The sequence below is a fragment of the Zalophus californianus genome, chromosome 7 (genome assembly GCF_009762305.2).
Source record: "Zalophus californianus isolate mZalCal1 chromosome 7, mZalCal1.pri.v2, whole genome shotgun sequence".
In the NCBI taxonomy this organism is placed as follows: Eukaryota; Metazoa; Chordata; class Mammalia; order Carnivora; family Otariidae; genus Zalophus; species Zalophus californianus.
This window is the reverse complement of record NC_045601.1, coordinates 73,042,193-73,063,334: the sequence shown is the minus strand read 5'-3', so window position 1 is coordinate 73,063,334 and position 21,142 is coordinate 73,042,193. Positions and strand designations below refer to the sequence as shown.

The 21,142-nt window shown below is 47.8% G+C and overlaps 1 protein-coding gene across 1 annotated transcript in view; it reads left to right on the top strand.

Moving 5' to 3' along the window:
* The window catches only part of NT5E (5'-nucleotidase ecto), a 47,349-nt gene that overhangs the window by 17,461 nt on the left and 8,746 nt on the right, over positions 1 to 21,142 (top strand). The window contains exons 2-4 of the mRNA XM_027603437.2: positions 796 to 1,018; positions 5,710 to 5,898; positions 20,650 to 20,847. Coding sequence (XP_027459238.2) covers positions 796 to 1,018; positions 5,710 to 5,898; positions 20,650 to 20,847 — 610 coding nt within the window. The remainder of the gene's footprint in view (positions 1 to 795; positions 1,019 to 5,709; positions 5,899 to 20,649; positions 20,848 to 21,142) is intronic.

Here is a 21,142-nt window from a genome sequence, read left to right as displayed (position 1 = left end):
CTCCTCACCAACTCCCGTGCTCAGAGCGGGCCAACAGCACTGCACCATCCCGATCTTCCTCGGATGTGAAACTGCTGGGAATGAAACGCAGGGCGGGCCAGAGCTGCCCAAAGGAGGACACCCGTGCCATCCTGTACGATGTAGAGAAAGCCATCTCCTGTTGGCCTTCAGGGATCTTCATTTTCCCCAAAGAATTAGAGGACCACACGGTCGTTGGGAAGAAAGAGTTGTGGGAGCATAAGGGAGGAATGATCCGAGGAGATGCGGCGATGGGACGAGGAGAGGCTCTGGCCTCTCTATCAACAGTACGTTTCCAGTCGCCTTTTGCTACAGTCCTGTTGATTTCAGTGGTTCTCCCAGCAGATGGGCGGTCACAACGGTTGGGTGGGCAAATTGCAACGTGGGTTTATGAGAGAAAACAGAACCTGGAAAGGCTGGGGAAAGCTTAGGAAAGGTAGATCCTCGAACTTGCCCCAGACCTGGGGATGGCAGGACGGTGGACGTGTGGCCAGCTTCCCAGGCGACTCCTTCATGCATCAGTGCCACCTCCAGTAGGTGGTGCGGGACCTGGGAAGCAATTCCCAACTGAGCCTGATGATCTGTGTGCCCCCGGGCCCAACCCCAGGGGCAATGAGTCAAATCTCTGGGCGTGAGGATGACAGAGGTCATGCGGTCAGCTCCTGGAGCCCCATAAGGTTTGGGAGCCACTGGGCTCATGTGTCATATTCTTTACAGTATGTTTCTGTTAGAAATTCCGGAGTACCTAATTCTTGTTCTCTTTTCCCTTTCTACCAGGCACTGGGAAATCATGAATTTGATAATGGTGTAGAAGGACTGATTGATCCACTCCTCAAAGAGGCCAAATTTCCAATTCTGAGTGCAAATATTAAAGCAAAGGGGCCGCTAGCATCTCAAATATCAGGACTTTATTTGCCATATAAAATTCTTTCTGTTGGTGATGAAGTTGTGGGAATTGTTGGATATACTTCAAAAGAAACCCCTGTTCTCTCAAATCCAGGTATTTTCTACTTTTATAGCACTCATTGGTTGCAAATAGATGTGTTAAATCAGAGCTTGGCATGATTTTTATGGACTGTGGGTAAAAGCAGGAACAACGTGTGGTGTTGGGCAGGTAGTCTACTTAGTCATTGATGAAACCAGTCTGGTGGCCTCCACGTTGTTCCAAATTACCTCTTAAAGACATTGCTCTTTTTTCAGTGAACTTCTTTGTTGACATACACAGTATCTTTGTTTAATTCAATGGATTCATAATTGGGCAAGAAAGCTGTTTACGTCCAGGGTTAACATTACAGAGTCATTCACTGGAGAATGAAACATACGGCACTGCCCCTTTTCCTGTGGAGTCAGAGGGCCCAGAGCTAGGGTTTTACCTCAAATTACCTTACCTTTCCTTTTCTAGTATGATCATTATATGTCTAGTTAACTCTCCTTTTTCTTCTGTTTAATGACTTTGTTCAGTATCTGGCTTTCTGAGGAATACATATCCTTGAAAAGTCCTGTGGTATATATATCCTAATATAAATGTCTTATATATGCTATATTTCATACAGCGTGAACATATACGTGCATGCATGTATAATCCTAAAGTTATTCAAGAAACATTTTTGAAATGTTTTTCAAAATGTTTTTCAAAACTTTTTCAAAAAACAGTTTTGAAACTTTCACAGGAACGCTTTGACCGAAACACTTTGGCAGCGAAAATGAAAGTGACATTTTTTCTAAATCATCCAAATCCGTTTTCTTCCCATATTTGAAGGAAAAAAAAAAGGGCAACTGACAGGAATAAAAGGCGCAGCACAGGGGATTCAGTCAGTGGCACTGTAGTCGCGTTGTGTGGGGACAGGTGATAACAGCCCTTGTGGAGAGCAGAGTGTAAAGAAGAAAAAGAAACAGGAGCAGGAAAACCAGGAGCTGGCATTACCCAGAAGCAGGGGTTTTCATGAAGCATTAACTGGTAAAGGCCCTGCAGTCATTTAGCAATTAGAAAAGTGATCTAATGTCGAGGCTAGAGTTGGTCCAGGCCACCGGGAACGACGGGAAGGCCGGCATGCTGGGTCCTGAGCCGCTGTGAGGGCAGAGGGTCCTGCTGCCAGCCCGGGGGCAGGGCCCACACGGGGCTTCCCTGGGGACCGAGCCTCTGCATGCTGTGTGACACCTGGTCACCAAGGAGCTGTTGAGGTCCTTGTGGAGCTAGGAGCTGGCTGTGACTAGGATGAGCCACCGGCTTTCCCCGTGTTTCAGAAGCACTCTTCTAAGAAGCGTGTGGTCCCATCTGCGGCCCCAGCTGACAGTCTCAGGCTGCTCCCCCCCCCCACACACACACAGCCTAACCGCTGCTCCCCGCCCCGGGGATCTAACCTCCCCTGGGGTCTACGGGGGCTGTGCCTCCGGCTTCCCGGGGCTTTTCTGCAAAGAGGACCATGCGGGGTTGGCAGAGTGAACCGGGCTGCCTGACAGCAGACAAGCCAGTTACCAGTGTCGGGCAGGCTGGGATGACATGGCCCGGTTGCTGCCGCCCTTGCCCCTGCTCCCCTTGAACGCTCTTGCTCTGTGTCCCCAGCTCCCACAGAAAATCCCTCCCCCTGAGCAGCTCCCCCGGATAACATTTTTCCCTTACTGTCAGCTTCCTGTGCTGGCCTGAGCAGCCTGAGGACAGAGCCTAGGGCTCCTCTCAGTGAACGTCCAGAACCTACTATAGAGGCCAGAGGGGGAGCTTTAGATAAAGATGTGGACTTGTTGAATAATTGAGTAATTCTGTGTCTCTCTAATTTCTATTGTACCCACTGTTTTTTGAAATTGTTCAAGACAGAATGTAATTAAATGCCCTAAGAGAGTCACAGAGTCAGGGAATGGGGGAAGGTCTTTTAGGAGCAGGGGGTAAGTGAAAGGAGTGATGGCCAGCTTGGAGGTCCTGCGGACTTGAAGAAGCTCCTTGGCCCCCTCCAGGGCACGCAGGACATCCTGGGGCAAAGGGCATTCCAGCGGTGAGGTCAGAGTCACATGCTGGGAGGCAAGCCCTGTGAGGTCAGGGACCTTCTCTGTCTCCTCCACTGCTCTCTGCTCTATACCGTGCCCGGCATATGGGAAGTTCTCAATAAATGTTGCTGGAATGAACACATAAGAGCAGGGAAGCATGGGGGCCACCATGTCCGAAGAGCGAATAGTTCAGTTTCTTGGAACACAGGTTCCAAGCAGGGAAGGCAAAAAGTGGGGTGAGGAGTAGATTGCAGGGCCTCCTGAATGACTGACCAAGGAGTTCAGGCATGATGGGGAGAAAAGCGTCATCCCTTCTGAAATAGTCACCAGTTAGAAAGGAGGGGTTGTCGGTGAAGAGACACAGGGGCTCCAGAAATCAGCCCCCCTTTGCTGGGACTCTGGTAGCACCTCGTATTAGTCCTTGACTGGGCTAATGTATCTGAAGGAGTGATGCCCTCCCAGCAGCTCCCAGAAGAGGAAGGCTGGATGGTGTAGCCATCCAGCCTTCCTGGACTGATGCCAATGCTGGGGAGGGGTGGAGCAGTGTTTCTGGGACACCTGCTTCTACCAAGACCGCAGGCCCAGTGCACATGTTCTTCCTGCAGCTCTTGGGCCCCTGGTCCAGCCCCATCCCTCCAGTCCTCATGGCCTGGGTGCCCACAGGTATATAGCACACACAGTTCATTCATTTTAGCCTGACAATGAAACTCCTGTAACCCCTCAGGAGATCCTGAAACAGATCCCATACTTTCTTATGTGTGTGATGACGGATCCCGAGAGGCTCCTAATGTGTTAGGAGAATACATATCTTTGTCCTCAGAAGCATTTCTCTGAACCATTCTTCCTTGTTGCCAGCCACACGAAAGCAGATGGTAGCCTTCTCTGAAGGGCTCAATATTCATTCATTCGTTGGTTCTTTCCTCTGAGTGCCTACGTGTAGGCATAGTTCTAGGCACCAGGGATGCTGACCAAAACAAAAAACAAAAAACAAAAAACCCTGCCTACTGCAGTTTACAGGAGTGAGCAAATAAATGAGTTAGAATATTTGGTGCGTCAGGAGGTGGTAAGTGCTAAGCGGTAGGGAGAATGGTAAGTGGGGCGGGGGGCGGGTGCAACTTGTTAACTTAAAGGGAGGCTCGGGGAGCTCTCAGAGAAAGTGACATGGCACTGTGGGGTGACCGGGGAGCCCCGGGCTTCTTGGAGTGAGTGGTAAGCAAGAAGCGGATTATTCTTGATGTTTTCATGGCAGACAATGGTGGCCAAGCTGTTACCCCTGCTGTTTAAGTGTCACCTGTGAGCTGGGGACAGCACGACCAGTCCAGCGTGGCGCCCCTGTGAGTTGCTGGGTTTCTGGGCCGTGGGTCCACACAGTCACAGCCACACCCCGCAGCCTGGTCCCTGGGGCGTTCTTCTGTTAGCGCTGCAAGGGGGAGTAAGCGGGGAAGAAAGTGCACACTCCCGTGCCAACAGGAGCTGGGTGAGACCCTGTCTAAGGCGGAGCTCGAGAACGCACCAGAGTCGGCTTTACCGAATGAACAAGGCGCAGCACCAACGGGTGTGTTAGGATTGACGTTCAAGGACTAGTTGCCGACAAAGTTTTAAGTTTGAAGACTGATTATCCTGAACTGGCAAACGAAGCCTTAGATGTACTAATCTGGGCGCCCCCCACCCCGGTTTTATCGAGATATAACCAAACCACCGCACTAAGTGTAAGGTGTATAAGCAACATGATGACTTGACATACAGATCCTACAACACGCTCGTGTGCTCAGGCACTTTCTGCCTTGGCACAATGGAAGTCTGAATATAAAAACACACTTTTTACAGCAGAGAGAATCATTATAATTTAATTTACAACACCAAATCAAGTAACTTAAAAGAGATCACTTTTAACAAAAATACCAGAACTAAGACATAAAAGTGAATGTTTTCTTACAAAGTACTTTGCTTGGGAAACTGTACATTTCTAAAGTAGCCACTGGTCAAAGAAAGCTAGGACTAATCTTGCAGAGTTGCTCTTAGGTCCTGTGACACAAGTCTTAGGAGTATTTTCAATAATGAGAAGTCTTTGTCTTTTGTGAATGAATTTGCTCGTTGGAAATAAATGCCATTCTGAGCCATGCCTTCTGAACTGGATCAAGTCAAGATGGGTACAGCCATGTCTTGCTCAAAAAATAATATGACTGAGAAACATCTGATATTAAAAACACGTTTTTAGAAACTAGGGCGCCTGGGTGGCTCAGTTGGTTGGGCGACTGCCTTCGGCTCAGGTCATGATCCTGGAGTCCTGGGATCGAGTCCCGCATCGGGCTCCCCGCTCAGCGGGGAGTCTGCTTCTCCCTCTGACCCTCTTCCCTCTCGTGCTTTCTGTCTCTCATTCTCTCTCTCAAATAAATAGGTGAAATCTTTAAAAAAAAATAAAAAATAGGGTTGCAGGTCTGAAGCCTCCTCATAGCTTGAGATTACATTAGAGCAACATAATATTCACAACCTTAACCTAAAGCAACGTTAAGTGAATGTAACTAAGGATATTGATGCGAATTTTTATTGGCTTTTTAGGGATTTTATATTTAATTTACAAATATGTTTTGGTTTTAGTAATTTAAGAGCTTTAGTAGATAAAGGTGTTTTTACTCTATGTGTTAGTATGCGTAATAAGCAATATAATAAAAATTATTAATAAATGTCCATTTTACTTATTTTGTTCCTTAGGAAGGAATTTAGTATTTGAAGATGAAATCACTGCATTGCAGCCTGAAGTTGATAAGCTAAAAACTCTAAATGTGAACAAAATTATTGCACTGGGACACTCTGGTTTTGAAATGGATAAACTCATCGCTCAGAAAGTGAAGGGCGTGGACATCGTGGTGGGAGGACACTCCAACACATTTCTTTATACAGGTAATTATTTCAAAAGGATTATACTGGCCAGGATGTCTAGATAACTTACTTTGTCTCTTTGTAACTGTTATCATTTTTACTCCTATTTAACACATAATATATATTACATATATTTTGTAATGTGTAATATATATGTAATACACATATATAGTAACATGTAAATCATATTCAGAGACATTAAGAGTTAATATATTGGTTTCATGATTATGTCAATTCTATTTATTTATGTATATTATAAATATATATAAAATATGTATAAAATACACTTTTATAGTGTATAAAAAGATTACTGAGCCCCAGTCAAAAATCAGCTTACATCAAAAAGCAACATATCATATAAAAATTTTTAAGTATAGGATCACCTGGGTGACTCAGTCGGTTAAGCATCTGCCTAAGCATTCAGCTCAGGTCATGATCCCAGGGTCCTAGGATCGAGCCCCGCGTAGGGCTCTCTGCTCAGTGAGGAGCCTGCTTCTCCCTCTCCCACTCCACCTGCTTGTGCTCTCTCGCTTGCACTATCTTTCAAATAAATAAATAAAATCTTTAAAAAAAATTTAAGTGGGGCACCTGGGTGGCTCAGTCATTAAGCTTCTGCCTTCGGCTCAGCTCATGATCCCAGGGTCCTGGAATCGAGTCCCGCATCGGGCTCCCTGCTCGGCGGGAGGCCTGCTTCTCCCCCTGCCGCTCCCCCTGCTTGTACGCTCTCTCTCCCTCTCTGATAAATAAATTAAATAAAATCTTTAAAAATAATAAATAAAATAATTTTAAGTATAAACAAAATAATGTAAATAAGGCCTTCACGTGTCAGGGTGACAGATTTGATTTTGTAGGTTCGCAGGTAGCAGGGGCTGAACTCTGGGCTCAAGTCTTAATTCTTCTTCATACTAGGACCGTGCATTGGAAGTCATAGGCCCCGATGCTCCTGAAAGCATGTCCATTCCCCTCCCTCCCTCTCCCTCTCTTCCTCCCCTACCACTTTCCCTCCCACCCTCCCTCCCTCTTTCTCTCTCTCTTTGATGTTTGGTAGTTTTAGTTAGAAAACCTCTTTGTTTCCCTTCTATGTTGAACTTATAATGTCCCAAAACTTTTGAGTCTGGCTGGCTTCGTGAGTCTTTCCTACCATGCCACCCCCCGCCCCCGTACCCCCCCCCCCCGACTACTGCATGGAGATTTGAAGGACTTTTAAGAGAAGGAAGAGGAGGAGGAAGGTTTCCTGGTAACTGACTGTTACCGGCTAGTGGGAAGGAAGGCTTTGGCAGGGAACACCCCTGTCCTTGAAGAGGTTGCTGCTTCACCCACCTCCGTATGGCCTAAGGTGATCCTATTTTTATAAAAGCAAAAAAAAAAAAGAAATACCCAAAAATGTTAAAAGGGGGCACCCTGGTTGCTCAGTCAGTTGAGTGTCTGCCTTCAGCTCAGGGGTCCTGGGATCGAGTCCCTCCCCGGGCTCACTGCTCAGTGCGGAGCCTGCTTCTCCCTCTGCCCCTACCTCCACTCGTGTGTGCTCTCTCTCTCCGCTCCCCAATACATAAAATTTTTTAAAAAATGTTAAAAGGGGTTATCACAAAAAAAAGCATACAGGTAATTTTCACTCTCTTCTTAGCACTTTTGAGTATTTTCAAATGAACGCATGTTGCTTTTGCAATCAGAAAGAGAGACACAAATTATAAAAAGAAAGGAAAGAAACAATATTGGGTCCAAAGTCTTCCTTCCTGATTCACGTCAGAGACCATGAGCAGGTCACTCACCCTCTCTGAACCTGTTAGCTTTGCTTCAAAATTGGGGTGATAACGCTCCAAGTGCCCCATTGTTGTGAGAATGACGTGAGGTGGTATATGTATGTGCGGGAGAACACTGTATAAACTGTAGAGGGCCATGTCCTGGCGGGCAGCGATGTGGAGGCTGCCCACCCGTCCAGACAGACCAGTCTGACTGCGGACGCTGGTGAACTCCTTCACAAGGTGGGGCTGGCCTTCTCTTTAGAAAAGAAAACCATGTTCACATGGTTTTGACTCCTTCCTCACGCAGTTCCCTCGTATGTGTTTTACCTCTTGGTAGACACAGGCTAGAGAATCATTTCACACTGGGTGATTCGCATTAGTGGTTGTGAAATCAATGTAGTGGGTCAAAAGCTTTTAATGGACTAGACTACAGTAGGTGAGGCACTTACGTCACTCACAGGAGTAAGTATTTGTCTCGTGGAAAAAGCTGTCTGTGAGTGATGAGGACAGTGCCCATGCCTAGCAGGCGGTAGGTCTGTGTGTCAGGACAGTGGCAGGTGCTGACAGTGAGGGGACTTGCTTAGCGTGAGCAGTGTCGCAGTCAGACGTCTGAGAGCCACTTAGGTAACTCCAGGGCAGCTAGAGGGGAGAGAGCGCCAGAGCGGGGAGAGCCTCACGGGGTAAGTTATGGGGCAGCGTGGGGCGAGCTGGAGACTCGGCCGTCGGGCTGGCTGGGTCACTGCTGGGGGCTCCTGTCTCCGCCTGATCTCCTCAGCAGCAGAATGAGGATGGAAACAACCTGATGAGAAAGGTCACGATGACTTCACGTCTGGAATGGACGGCTGGAGGTGAGGCGCCGCAGGACAGGGCCTCGTATCCGAGCGTCCTTACTCCAGTCTGTCCCAGCTCTGTGGATGAGACCTGTGAACAACCCTTCCCTGGAGCCTCTGCTTAGCTTCTGTCTGAGGTGGTGTCAGAAACCGGGGGCACACGGTGCGAGCTAGATGTGTGCCTCCAGCCCCTTCGTCCTGGGGAGCGGTGGCCTCACACTGTACTGAATTCGATCCCGAGTGAGAAAAGCATTGTAGATGAAGACCCAGCACACACCCACAAACACACAGAGTCACACACACACAGTCTCACACACACAGAGTCACACGCATACCACACACACAGTCACACACACACACAGTGACACACAGACACACAGACACAGTCACAAACACAGAGTCACACACACACACACACACACACACACACACACACACACTGAACTTTCACAAAGAACCTGGAGTGCACCCTGGTTCTGTACTGTTTCATTTTTTTTTAAGTGTCAGTTACCACCCATTAAATTAATTTTCTCATATTGTAGCTGGCCCACATTTTGAAAAACTCAGCTCTGAATGAAGCAGGACCAAAACAGCACATAAACAATCAAAGAAATCCACCCCCTCCATTCACATGCTAAAGTCATTCCCCTGTTCTTCACGATGTGCCTTTACACCATCTTAACCACTGCCTCTTCCAGCACCCATTGGCCGTCCATGGCCTTGCCGTGTGACCAACAATTAGTGTGCCCTGCTGGGCCTGAGAAGTTTCGGCGACCATGCCCGGCTTCCCATTAATGCTGCAGCGTGACCTTTTGTCCCTGTCACTTTGTTGCAGCCAGTGAGGTCCTGCAAAACACTGTGTGCCTCTTGCCAAGTAACTGAGTTTTGTTAATGATGAATGACTGGATGAAAGAAAGATTTGGCGATAAAAATTGGGATTTTTTTTATACATAAATCTTGAAGTAGATCATTACAGTCTCTGAAAGAACTGCCTCTAAAGTTTTAGTCACTTATTTCACATTTCATGGTTGCTTAGCAAGACTGCTGTTCCCACAAACTGGTTCTCATGAGAATATTCAATTTTGATACTCATCATTTTGAGGGATGAAGTTAACAATTAAAGGTAATTCCAAGACAAAGGAGGAGATGAGGCATATTTGCTTGTTTAAATAAGTTTTCACAACCTTAAACTCCTCTGAATTGTTTTTGGAATTAGCATAACCTAACTTGAGGTTAAATATGATTTGTTAATAAAAGTGTAGTTAAAATAATTCATCCCGGGCACCTGGGTGGGTCAGTCAGTTAAGCAATCTGCCTTCAGCTCAGGTCATGAGCCCGGGATCCTGGGATCGAGCCCCACGTCAGGCTCCCTGCTCAGTGGGGAGCCTGCTTCTCCCTCTGCCTGCCACTCCCCCTGCTTGTGCTCTCTTTCTCTCTCAAAAATAAATAAAATCTTTAAAAAAAAATAATAATACATCCTCTGGAATTTTATGTCTTGCCATGCACAGAACCCAACACACACACACACACACACACACACACACACACACACACACACACACACACACACACACACACACACACCTGAAAGAAAATTTCACGAAGCATCCAGATTGCACCTGATATTTTCTGTTCCATTATTTAATTTGTTTAATGCTGGTTTTCATCTATTAAATTAACTTCATTGTACTATAACTAGCCCATATTTTTTTAAAAAAAACTCAGCTTTCAGTGAGGCATGACTGAAACAGTACATTAACTGCACCCCCAGCCTGCCCGCCTCCCTCCCCGACAAATGTTGAACGTTATTCCAGGTTCTTCTGAGTGCAGCCATTGTGTACATGCAGCTAACCTAGTATTGCCTGACCATGCTCATGTTGGAATGAAGGGGGGAAGAGGTCCACCCGACTATGCTTACAGAATCTTAAAGTTGCAAGGGGTGAGAGCTAGTTCCCACATGTTTTCTCTATAGGAATGAAATCCTAGTCACGAACTGGTCTGTGTTGTTGCCTTTGGAGAAGAACGTATGTACTAAAGGGAGAGCAGATTGAAAGCTGAAGCAGGTGGGCCGGGGGACCCTACGCCCCGTGCGGCCCTCGAAGGCACACTCAGTGTGCTGTTTGCCTCCCGCTGTGTGAACTGAATTTTGGATCGTGCTGGTCAAGCTCCCTGTGGCCTTGGGTGAATGGAGACATCAGTTTCTGTATCTGCAGAATAGCAGGGTTAGAACTGCCAAGTCTACGACCCCCTGCATTCTAACATAGACTGTTCCCCAGAAAGTCATCCATGCAAAGAGCCTGATTGCTTACTTTCCAGACTTTGGGGAAATAAAACTTTTTTTTGTAGAACAACTTATGACTTCCTTAGGTTACTGCCGGGGACTTCATTATACCTCTAACTTCTTGGAGGCTCCTACCTCCAGGCTCTACCACCCTGGCCCCTCCTTCTTGCTGTCATCGAATGGTCTCTAAGCCACTCCCCAGCATCGCCCAGCCTGTGGTCTTCCTCTCCGCCCCAGCTCCTGCCTTCACCTCGGTGGGGGGTTCCATGTGGATGGCTGACCCCATACCCAAGGTTCAGAGTCCCCTGATCCCCTCAACATGCGACTGTCAGCTCCACGCCATTTCAGCAGCTTTACATGAGGCTGAAACTGGGTCATCATCCGGGATGGCTCCATCCCCAGAGCCCCATTATCCACCTCCCTCGCCCTAGCCTCCTAGCCTTAACTTAGAGCCTCCCACCCCTTATTCCTTGGAGAGCTGGCCGTCAGCCTTACCGAAACCTCAGTCTCCTGGGCTCTTCTCTCCATCCCAGGCCAGCAGGCTTCACGTCTCTCTCCTTGTTAGCTTGGACGTGTCTGTTAGGGACGCTTGGCCATGTCTGTGGCTGACACCTGGAAGGCAGGTGCCCGGGACTGTTGAGTGAATATTAACACACGCAGCACCTTTCAAAGTAAGAGTTCGTTATTTGACCAGTTTTCACTAAACACCTTATTTTCATTGCTTCTAGACATAGGCACACATTTATGGAATATGAAATTCAAACCACTTCGTTTATTAGAGAACATAGATGATTTTAAGGGCCACAAGATTTCATTGTCAAAACAAATGGGGTTTACCATGTAATTACAAATGGGACAGAGCGAAAAAAGCTAATGCTTGTTCTTCGTGCTGTAGCCAGAGGCCAGACGCAGTGTGAAGGGATGGACCTGCCCTGCATCACTAGAGTAAGTGAGGGAGGCTGAAAGGCTTTGTGGTTGCTTGCAGTCATTGTTCATCTCCATTAATTTTCATTCTTGAAGTTCAGATAATCCTGCCTTTTCAAACAAGAAAATGGTCTTGTTATTTACCACATCCACAGGACAGGGAAACCCTATCCAACAAAGAACCATTTCCTTTGGGCTTCAGTGAGGACGGCTGACACGTGTGGTTTATTAAGTGAGTTGGGAGAACCAACCAGAGGGCAGAGGTGTAGGCATTCGCTTCAGAGATCACGTCCTTGGTGGCACAGGGACTTAACTTATTCCAGTGGTCACTCGCTCAGGACTATTTCAGTCAACTTCTAGCCATACCCCCCAGCCTCAGCACCAGCCCCCTTCAGGGAACAAAGTCAGAGCCTTCTGGTTAATTTTTGCAGCCACATAACACTTACCTGTCTTAACTGCGTCTCATGAGACTGCTTTCCAAGATGAAGTCGGACTGCGGGGCGCCTGGGTGGCTCAGTCGCTGGACATCTGCCTTCGGCTCGGGTCGTCATTCCAGGGTTCTGAGATAGAACCCCACGTCGGGCTCCCTGCTCAGCGGGAGGTCTGCTTCTCCCTCTCCCACTCCTCCTGCTTGTGTCCCCCCTCTCTCTAAAATAAATAAGATCTTCAAAAAAAAAGAAAAAAAGATGAAGTGGGACTGTCCAAACCCCAAAATATAAAAAGGAAGAGCATAAAACATGGTCAAGGTCATTTGGCAGGGTTGAGTTATAGGGAAAGCTAATGGCCAACGATTGTGAAATCATAAACCCTTTCCATCATAAAGTACAAGTCTCCTCCTGGGATTACAATTACGACCTCCAGGTTGCCTTAACTTTGCGTCTTCATGGTCTTCTGAGAGGATCTCCTTTTTCCCACCCTGACTGGGAAGCAGCCTGGGGTGTAGAAAGGTCTTTGGACTCCAACAGACCCCTTCATAAAAATTATACCAGCTGTAATCCCCTGAGAGTCACAAATCCCAAGCTAATTTAGGAGGTCACTCCTCCCTTTAATAAGAAAAAGGCTCTTTATCATACAAAACTTGGAAAATTTGGGGGCTTTTCTTACCCCCCATCTGATAATTCCTTGGGAATCTTGTATTTGTCCTTAGCCCCTTAAGCCTGATTTTTACTTCTGCTGAATTCTCAGGCACCTCTGGCCTTGCCTCTCCCAAACCATCCCTTCCTATCCGTGCGGTGTAGTGCCAGATACGGGAAATTTACTTTTCTTCTGCATCTCCCCAGACTCCATCCGCACAAGGCACTTCCCCTTCAAGCCTGCCAGTCGCCACAAGGGAGTGGGCCACGCAGCACAGCACAACCCATTACCTGCACTGAACCCTCTTCGAGGCCCCCCACTGCCGCCTCCAGAGGGCATGGCTTGCTGGTTATCTTCTTCCTTAGGCCTCCCCACCTCCCAGGCTCCACCCGTCTCCCACGCTGGCGTTCTCCTTTTCATTACTCCAGTCTCCAACCCCTTTATCCCCAGCTACCCCGAAACTCGGAATGCTCCCACCATTTTTAAGCACATAATGGAGCGCTCTCTGTTTGCACTCCCACCCCCATCCACGTCGGTGTCTGGGAGCCGGTTGTCCCAGACGGAGGAGAAGAGGTGAACGGGGAGACTGACGTACCCACACGGGGGTGTGCCTGTTCTCCCAGTCATCCTGTTGGAGCCTTGATCTGTCACAAGTATTTTACTAAACAGAAAATTCTTTCTCCCTAAAATGGATTCTGCCACCCATTCCCCCCTCATTGCTATCCATCCATATATATATGTTTTTTCATTCACACAAACTATATTGGTTATTACCATAGGGTGATGGGAGTATGAGTAATTTTTTCTTCTCCATTGGCCAAATATTCTGTCATGCTAATTTTACCCTTACTAAAAAAGTTTTTGAAACCTCTCTAAACCCTATAACCTTAACTATCCAACGTGTGGTTTATTAAGTATTAATATTAAGTATTAAGTATTAAGCTATTCTTAACTTTGTTAAAAGAAACTCTTCCACAGACAGTTTACTGACCTAGTAGGCCTTTATTCAGTGATTCATGAATTGGGCAGGATCCCACCTAGCAGAGAGAAAGGAGCTCCAAAGAGCCGTACGAGGCCAGAGAGACTTCTAGACCAAAATAAGCAGGAACAAGGAAGTTACACGGGGCATTTGCTGATTGGCAAAAGCAGTGTTACTTTCCTTCCGGGGAACAAAGGGAAGTTTGGGAGCAGGCTGGGTGACTTGTGCTGAGCTGGCAAACACTGGCTCGTTGACCTCAGCCTGCCTTTTCTGGGACAGCTGAGCACAGTTAAGTGTCAGTGTGCTGACGTGGGGCTCAACCCGAGCGACTCCATCTTGGCCTAAACTTGTTACTTTAACAACTTGAGCTGTCATAAATAGTTCTGTTAAATAATTTTTATTTTTTTTCTTTTTTTTTTAAAGATTTTATTTATTTATTTGAGAGAGAGAGAGAATGAGAGCCAGAGAGCACGAGAGGGAAGAGGGTCAGAGGGAGAAGCAGACTCCCCGCCGAGCAGGGAGCCCGATGCGGGACTCGACTCGATCCTGGGACTCCAGGATCATAACCTGAGCCGAAGGCAGTCGCTTAACCAACTGAGCCACCCAGTCGCCCCTGTTAAATAATTTTTTAAAAGGAGGTATATACTCAGTTCAAGAATCTGAGCTACGTACATAAATGACCAAATGTATCTTCCTACCTTTAAAAAATAAGAAACCAGGGATGTGGTGCTTTATCCCAAGCAGGCTGGCTGTGTCTTACTCAGTTCTCTTATCCTCAGTCTGTACATTTCGCCCAGACCTAGAAACACCTGCGGTTTTGAATGCGTGACTGCTGATCCAGAAGAGAATTTCCAAATACTCTGTCATGATTTGGAAGCAGACATTTGGTCATGCCAGATGATCTCCCAGTCCTCAGAGATAAACTTGTTTGACTTGTGTCCTCCATGCTTGATTGCCCACCAGTGTGACTGAAATGAATGATTTGTGAGAATCAGCTATTAAGAGCCCTCACTAACCACAAAGACACAGCATTTCACATTGTATATAACTGCTCTGGGAATGCCTTCTCCAGCTAAATGCTGACTTTCCCCCAAAAAATATATCCGGTATACATCAATTTATGGTCATATGTACCTCCTTTTTAATCTCAAGAAATAAAGTTATTACTCCTGAAAAGAGCACTGAGTAAATGGAACTACAAGAAGGTCATGTTAAGATGAAAACCAGTCTCTCTCTCTCTCCCCATCCCATTCCTTTGGACTCGGCATTTTAACAGGCTATAGTGATAGAACAGTGTTATGATTTTTTTTAATTTGTCATATGAAACCCTGTCCTATAATGTGAAAAGTAAATGGGAAGCCTGGTGCCTGGGAAGCTCCTGGGCCCTAGGGATGGCTAGATCCTATGGTGAAGAGAGGAAGACGGCGGACAGCTGGGGCACCTCTCCTTCCCCAGCTCTGTCTCCATCAGGCAGCTGCTGCTGACCTCAGGAAGAGAAAGCCCAGATCTTGGGCCTGGCCCTGCGGAGCAGGGGAGATCCAGAGCACTGGGCACCTGTCGGAGCTTGGTAAATGTTTGTTGAATGAGTGAGTGAATTTGTGGTGATCCCTTGCGTACCCTGCAGGACTCCCTTATTTGCTCCAACCCCTCAGGATTGGGTAAAGCCAACGGCCTGGATTTCACGAGGGTTTTGTGCCCACTCTGGGTCCTTCTCCAAGACCCATCATCTCCTTCAGACCTCCCAGTCCTCACGGCATGTCCAAGAGCAAGAATTTGAGCAGTCAGTCGAAGCATGTGCAAAACAGAGGGACAGAGTCCAGATACAGAGAATGTCAGGCGGCCCGTCAAGCTCCTAAGGAAACAGGACAGCTAGCATGTCATGGTTGGGTGCGGAGATGGCTGAGGACACTGCGACTCGCCCCTCCGGTTGTGGAAGACCTCTTGGCCGGGAAGACGGGAGAGAGCCCTGGGTCCTGGACACTTGAAGCTGCTCTTACAACAGGCAGGACACAGAGCCTCAGCTGACTGGCTGGGCACCGAGGGCCCGTCGGCCAGTGGTGTCTGCCCTGTGACCTGAAGAGCACTCACGGCAGGGAGCCCGGAGCCGGACTCTGGCCCCAGGGCCGCTGAAGCCTGCATGACCTGAGCAGTCTGCTTTACGGCTGGCATTGCCACAAGATTTCCTGCAGGCGGAAGATCTCCTTGCTTAATTTAAAAAAAAAAAAAAAGTTAAGCAACTTTTGGGTTAAACCACTAATCAAATCTCTTGTTTTACAAATTTAGGAAATAAATGTAGGCCCCAGGAGCTAAATGTCTCTCTCGAGGTCATGAAACCACATTGAAACTGAGCTAGCCCCAAAACCCATTCTCTTGACTCCCAGCCCCGGTTCTGCTTTACAAGCCCCCACTCAGCTCATTAGTTTAAAAAACTGAATTGGGAGGGAATTGGGGGGTGGGGAGGGCACACAGACATTGCTCCCTTTACATAGGGATTTCACTACAGGGAGAGCGCAGAAGTCTTGTTTGGTCCCTGGGAAAGCGCTGGCTAAACTACTCAAGCTTAGTCATTCAACAAACATTTATTGAGTGCCTTCTATGTGCTGGGCAAACCCTGGAGACACAGCAGCCTCTGAGCTCCTGGAACTTGTCTTAAAACGGATATTGACCCTGATCAGACTTTTTTTTCAGCATGCAAATAAATCAATCCTCTTATATATAATTACAAAGCACGCTGTGAATGGAGAGGTGCCAGATGCTGTAAGAGCATATATAGGAAGACCTGACCAGGACTGGGGGATCAGCACACAGCATTCTCCTGAAAGGCTGACATTTGGGCTAAGATCAGAAAGACATCCAGGAGCTGACTCGTCAACAATGATCACTCATCTTTATTGAGCATGTACCTGAGTCCGGCTCCCTTAGCTGCGTTAACTTCTGCAGTCCGCCCCGCAAGCCTATAGGCCAGTATTTTCTCCATTTTAGAGATGACTGAGCTGAAGCTGAATGACTTAACAAGCGCGCGTGTTGGCCTTTGGTTCCAGGTCGCACCCCATACTCGAAGGCTTCGGTGGGTGTGGCCTGGGAAGGGGAGAAGCTAGGTTCGCTGACATGCCGGGCAGATGGTCTAGGTGAAGCTGGCAAGGCAAGAAAGGGCCATGTCATGTAGGTTATGATCCTCATGTCAAAAACTGCCATGTTTTTCCGAAGACAGTAGGAGATCTTTTAAATCAGGGAGTACATGATCATACTTATGTTTTAGAAAGACCACTCAGGCCCGCTGTGTGGACACTGGATTAGAAAGAGGCAAAGAAGAGCATACAGACCAGTTAGGAGGCCGTTGCAGTAACCCAGGCACGAGATAATGCTGACCACGAGTGTGGCTGGCCTGAGGAAATGTAGAGAAGTAGACAGACCAAGTACTTCCAAATAAGTTAAAAAAGAGACCCAAGTCCCTTAGAAGCAATCACGTGAAATATACAAATTACTATTTTTATCCAGTCCTTTCATAGGAAGTATGGAAGTTTTTTTTTTTTTTTTTTTGAGTATAGTTGACACACAGTGTTACATTAGTTTTAGGTGTACAACAGTGTGATTCGGCATCTGCATTATGCCGGGCTCACCACCGCTGTAGCTGCCACCTGCCACCATACAGCGCCACTACAGTATCACTGACTGTACTCCTTACGCTGTGCCTTTCATTTCCGTGACTTATTCATCCCATAACTGGAAGCCTGTGTCTCCCCCTCCCTTTCACCCATTTTGCCCATCCCCCCCACTCCCCTCCCCTCTAGCAACCACCAGTTTGTTCTCCGTATTTATAGGTCTGGTTCTGCTTTTTGTTTCATTCGTTTTGTGTTTTAGATTCCACATAAGACCGAAATCATGTGGTATTTGTCTTTCTCGGTCTGACTTATTTCACTTAGCACAATACCCTCCAGGTCCATCCATGTTGTCAGAAATGGCAAGATCTCATTCTTTCTTAGGGCTGACTCATATTTCATTGCGTAGAGGTACCACATGGGAAATATGGAAGTTCTTAAACCAGTTCCCACAGACATTAAAATTGTAGCGAAGACTGCCTTGAAATATTCTATAATTCATTCAGCCAACTGAAAACCATGTCAAAGACCTACTCCCTGGCATCTCTGCCACCACGTGATCCACTGTCTTGGCCCCTTCTGGCTACTGGCCGGGCAGTTGTCCAGGCCTGTACTTGGAACTGTCACATTCCTGAGGAGCTGCTGTGGCCAAGGCTCCCAGGGCAGAGTCCTGATGGTTCTATCAGGCATTTGCACTGTGCTGGGAAGTGACCCATTTACCAAGTCTAAATGTCAGCCCTCAATCCCACGGTTTCTCCACATTTGGTTCCCAGATTATTTATTTGCTTAGATGGCTGAAATAGAGTTCTGGTGACTTTCCTTCCTGCCAAGATGAAAAGTTGGGTTTCTAAAGACAGATGTGTGGCTCTGTGTGGAAATATTTTGGGCATGAGCATCTTTGGCTGAATTGGATGGTACGGAAAATGTGAAGCCTTGGATTGCTTTCCCTGCCAGTGGTTTTCTGAGCTTGCCAAGAGAGCACTCAGCTGTGGAGAAAGCAGAGATGAGCCAAAATGGACCAGCTACTGCCTCAGCCACTGGGAAGCATCCTCCTTGTTCCTGATTAAGTCCCCTCAAGAAGCAGATGACATGTCTTATGGTCTAACAAAAGGAACATCAAGGCCTTTTGGAACTGAGAATGTCCCCTGTCAGACGGGAGCTGGGTTAGTAGCTCCTATTTGTAGAATGCGTGCTGATTTGATGAGGCACTTGACCCGATCGTCGAAATTCCTGTTACATTCATTTTAAGTTTGGTTATGTCTGTATGAGGTAGAATAACAAAGGCTAAAAAAAGGTCAGGCTTGCCCTTCTCTAAGGTTTCCAGGAAACTGCCAGTCCTTTCGAAACTGATTTAGTGCCTTTTCCTCCCGGAGCGGGGTGTTCTCCGCCACCTTGTGGACATATTGGGAACTGCACCTCCCAATTGGCATCTGCATCTCTGGGCTCAGAGGAGGAACCACTGTCCCTAACCTTCCCCAGGTGAGAAGGTGAGAGGGGGCTGCCACGCCCCCTGGTCCAGGCTCCAGGTTTGCCCCAATAAGAACCGGCACAGAACAGAATGAGGATGATGACAGTGTTAACTTTCCCTGCTCCCCTGCCGTGCATGAGATCATCTACAGCTGCTAGAGCCAGTGTTTGACAGTCACCCAGGGGGTTGGACTCTACAAGTAGAGATGGGACAGGCCCCGCACTGGGTCTCAAGTCAGGTGCCTTCGGAAAAGTAGAGTTCCACAACTTCTTTTTTTTTTTCCAGAGGGAGTGAGAAAATGAGAAATTAAGGTTGGCAACAGCTGTTTCCTGCTTGGGAGGCGCTGGTATTTGCTGCACTTCTGCTCTCTGGTTCTGGAGCTGGATGGGTACTGCTCCTGGCATAAGAGCAGGGAAGGAGCAGGATTTTCACCATATCCACCCCAGTTCGTCTTAGGTGAAAGGAGAAACCCAGAAGCAGCTTGGGGTACAAAGGTGCAGCCTCTGGGCTTGCATTGGATTTAGGAAGTGGCCCTGGGCAGCCAGCTCTTGTGGGCATTACGAGACTAGCAGTTGTAGGCTGTGTTGGGTAGTGGAGAGAACAGAAGCTCCTGTGCCTCACAGGCCTGCTTTTCTGTCCGCTCTCCTTCACATACCAGACATACTGCACATAACACACATACCAGTGTGACCTTGGGCACGTTGCCTATGACAACCAATGTTCTCAGCTGTAAAGTGGGGACAGTAATAGAACCTGCCTCATGGAATGCTTAGAAGATGAAATGAGATCTAGGGGCCAACTCTCATAACTGGTCCTTGTGAGTAGCTAACATGTGCTGAAGATTCCTGGGCCCTCTGTAAACATCTAATAGGAAGGACTGGTCCAGGGTGTGGTGGGTGGGGGGCTGATAGAAACAGTAGTGGGTTCAAGGGTATCCGTTCTATAGTCTGATTCAGAACAGCCAAACCAGGTTCTTATCTCTGTGGTAAGGTGTTTCTGAAGGAGGGTCGCAGGTACAGACCTGAAACATGCCAAGAGATGAGGGGCCAGGGCCCATGCTCCATGCAGCCGGGCTCCCTCCCCACCCTCAAGCAAGCGCACATCCAGGAGGCAGTGGTGGGGTGAGCCCTTCAGCCTCTGGGTGAGGCATTAGCTCCCAGGCCGTCCCCTGGGGACCCTCTGACACAGAAGGCAGCAGAACCTGGCCGATGTGAGGTCTGGCTGGGTGAGGAGTGTGCATGCTAGTTGACTACCAGTCAACGCAGCTCTTCTGAAAGGCACCTAAAGGGACGCAGATTTTAGCAGCAAAACCTGAGGACAGGCTTTGTCACTTCTGCCCATCTTCCATTAAGGATTCCGAGCTCTAGATCATGTGTCTAGGATTTCTAGAGCTTGCCATCCCCTCATAAGGGAAAGAAATATGCATTTATTTCCTACTCTGTGCCAGGCACTATGCTAGGAAGTTTAGACATTTAATCCTCTCAACAGCCCTGTGAAATCAGAATTGTTATTTCACCCATTTTACAGGTGAGGAAACAAATGCAGGGAAATGAAGTGGCTTGGCTAGTCTACCCGGCTCCTGGGAATGGAGCTTGGATCAGGATGGAGGTAGGAAAGTCTGGGCAGTACTGCCTCTTTGTGTCCCCCGCTGCTCCAGGCACCGGACCATGGACCTGGGAAGAGCTTCCTGCTGAGGTGAAAGTGGAAGGATTCATTTACCACAGGGCCTTTGGAAACAGGGAGAGATGCGCAAGGATGGCTCTAAAAGACCAGCTGTGGAGGGCAGCAGCTAGCTCAGCCATTCAGAAGGCCTTGTCCTCTGCAGCCAGCTGTGTGCGAGGGCGGACGTGATCAGCTTTGGCTCTTCTATTTTAGGCACTCCGCCTTCCAGAGAGGTGCCGGCTGGGAAGTACCCGTTCATAGTCACGTCTGATGATGGGCGGAAGGTTCCTGTGGTCCAGGCCTATGCTTTCGGCAAATACCTAGGCTGTTTGAAGGTTGAGTTTGATGAGAAAGGAAACGTCATCGCTTCACATGGAAACCCCATTCTTCTCAACAGCAGCATTCTCGAAGGTACGTGAAACTCAAGAGAGGGTTCCACCAATCCGAAAATTAGATGGCTGGACTTGCTGGGTTGTTAATGTTTCAGGACAAGACTGTAATACCCTTGAAGAATTCAGTTCTCCCTTAAGTTTGCCCTCTTCATGGACAAGAGGATTGAAAACACACCCAGATGCCCCAAATCCCATTTGCTTCCCCAAGTCCTCTCAGCATCAGACACGGTGTCACTGCTTCTTGTGCCTTTTCAAGCTTCAGCCAGGTATGGGAAAGCCGCTCTCAGCTCGTGTCCAGAGGAGAGCTGCTCACT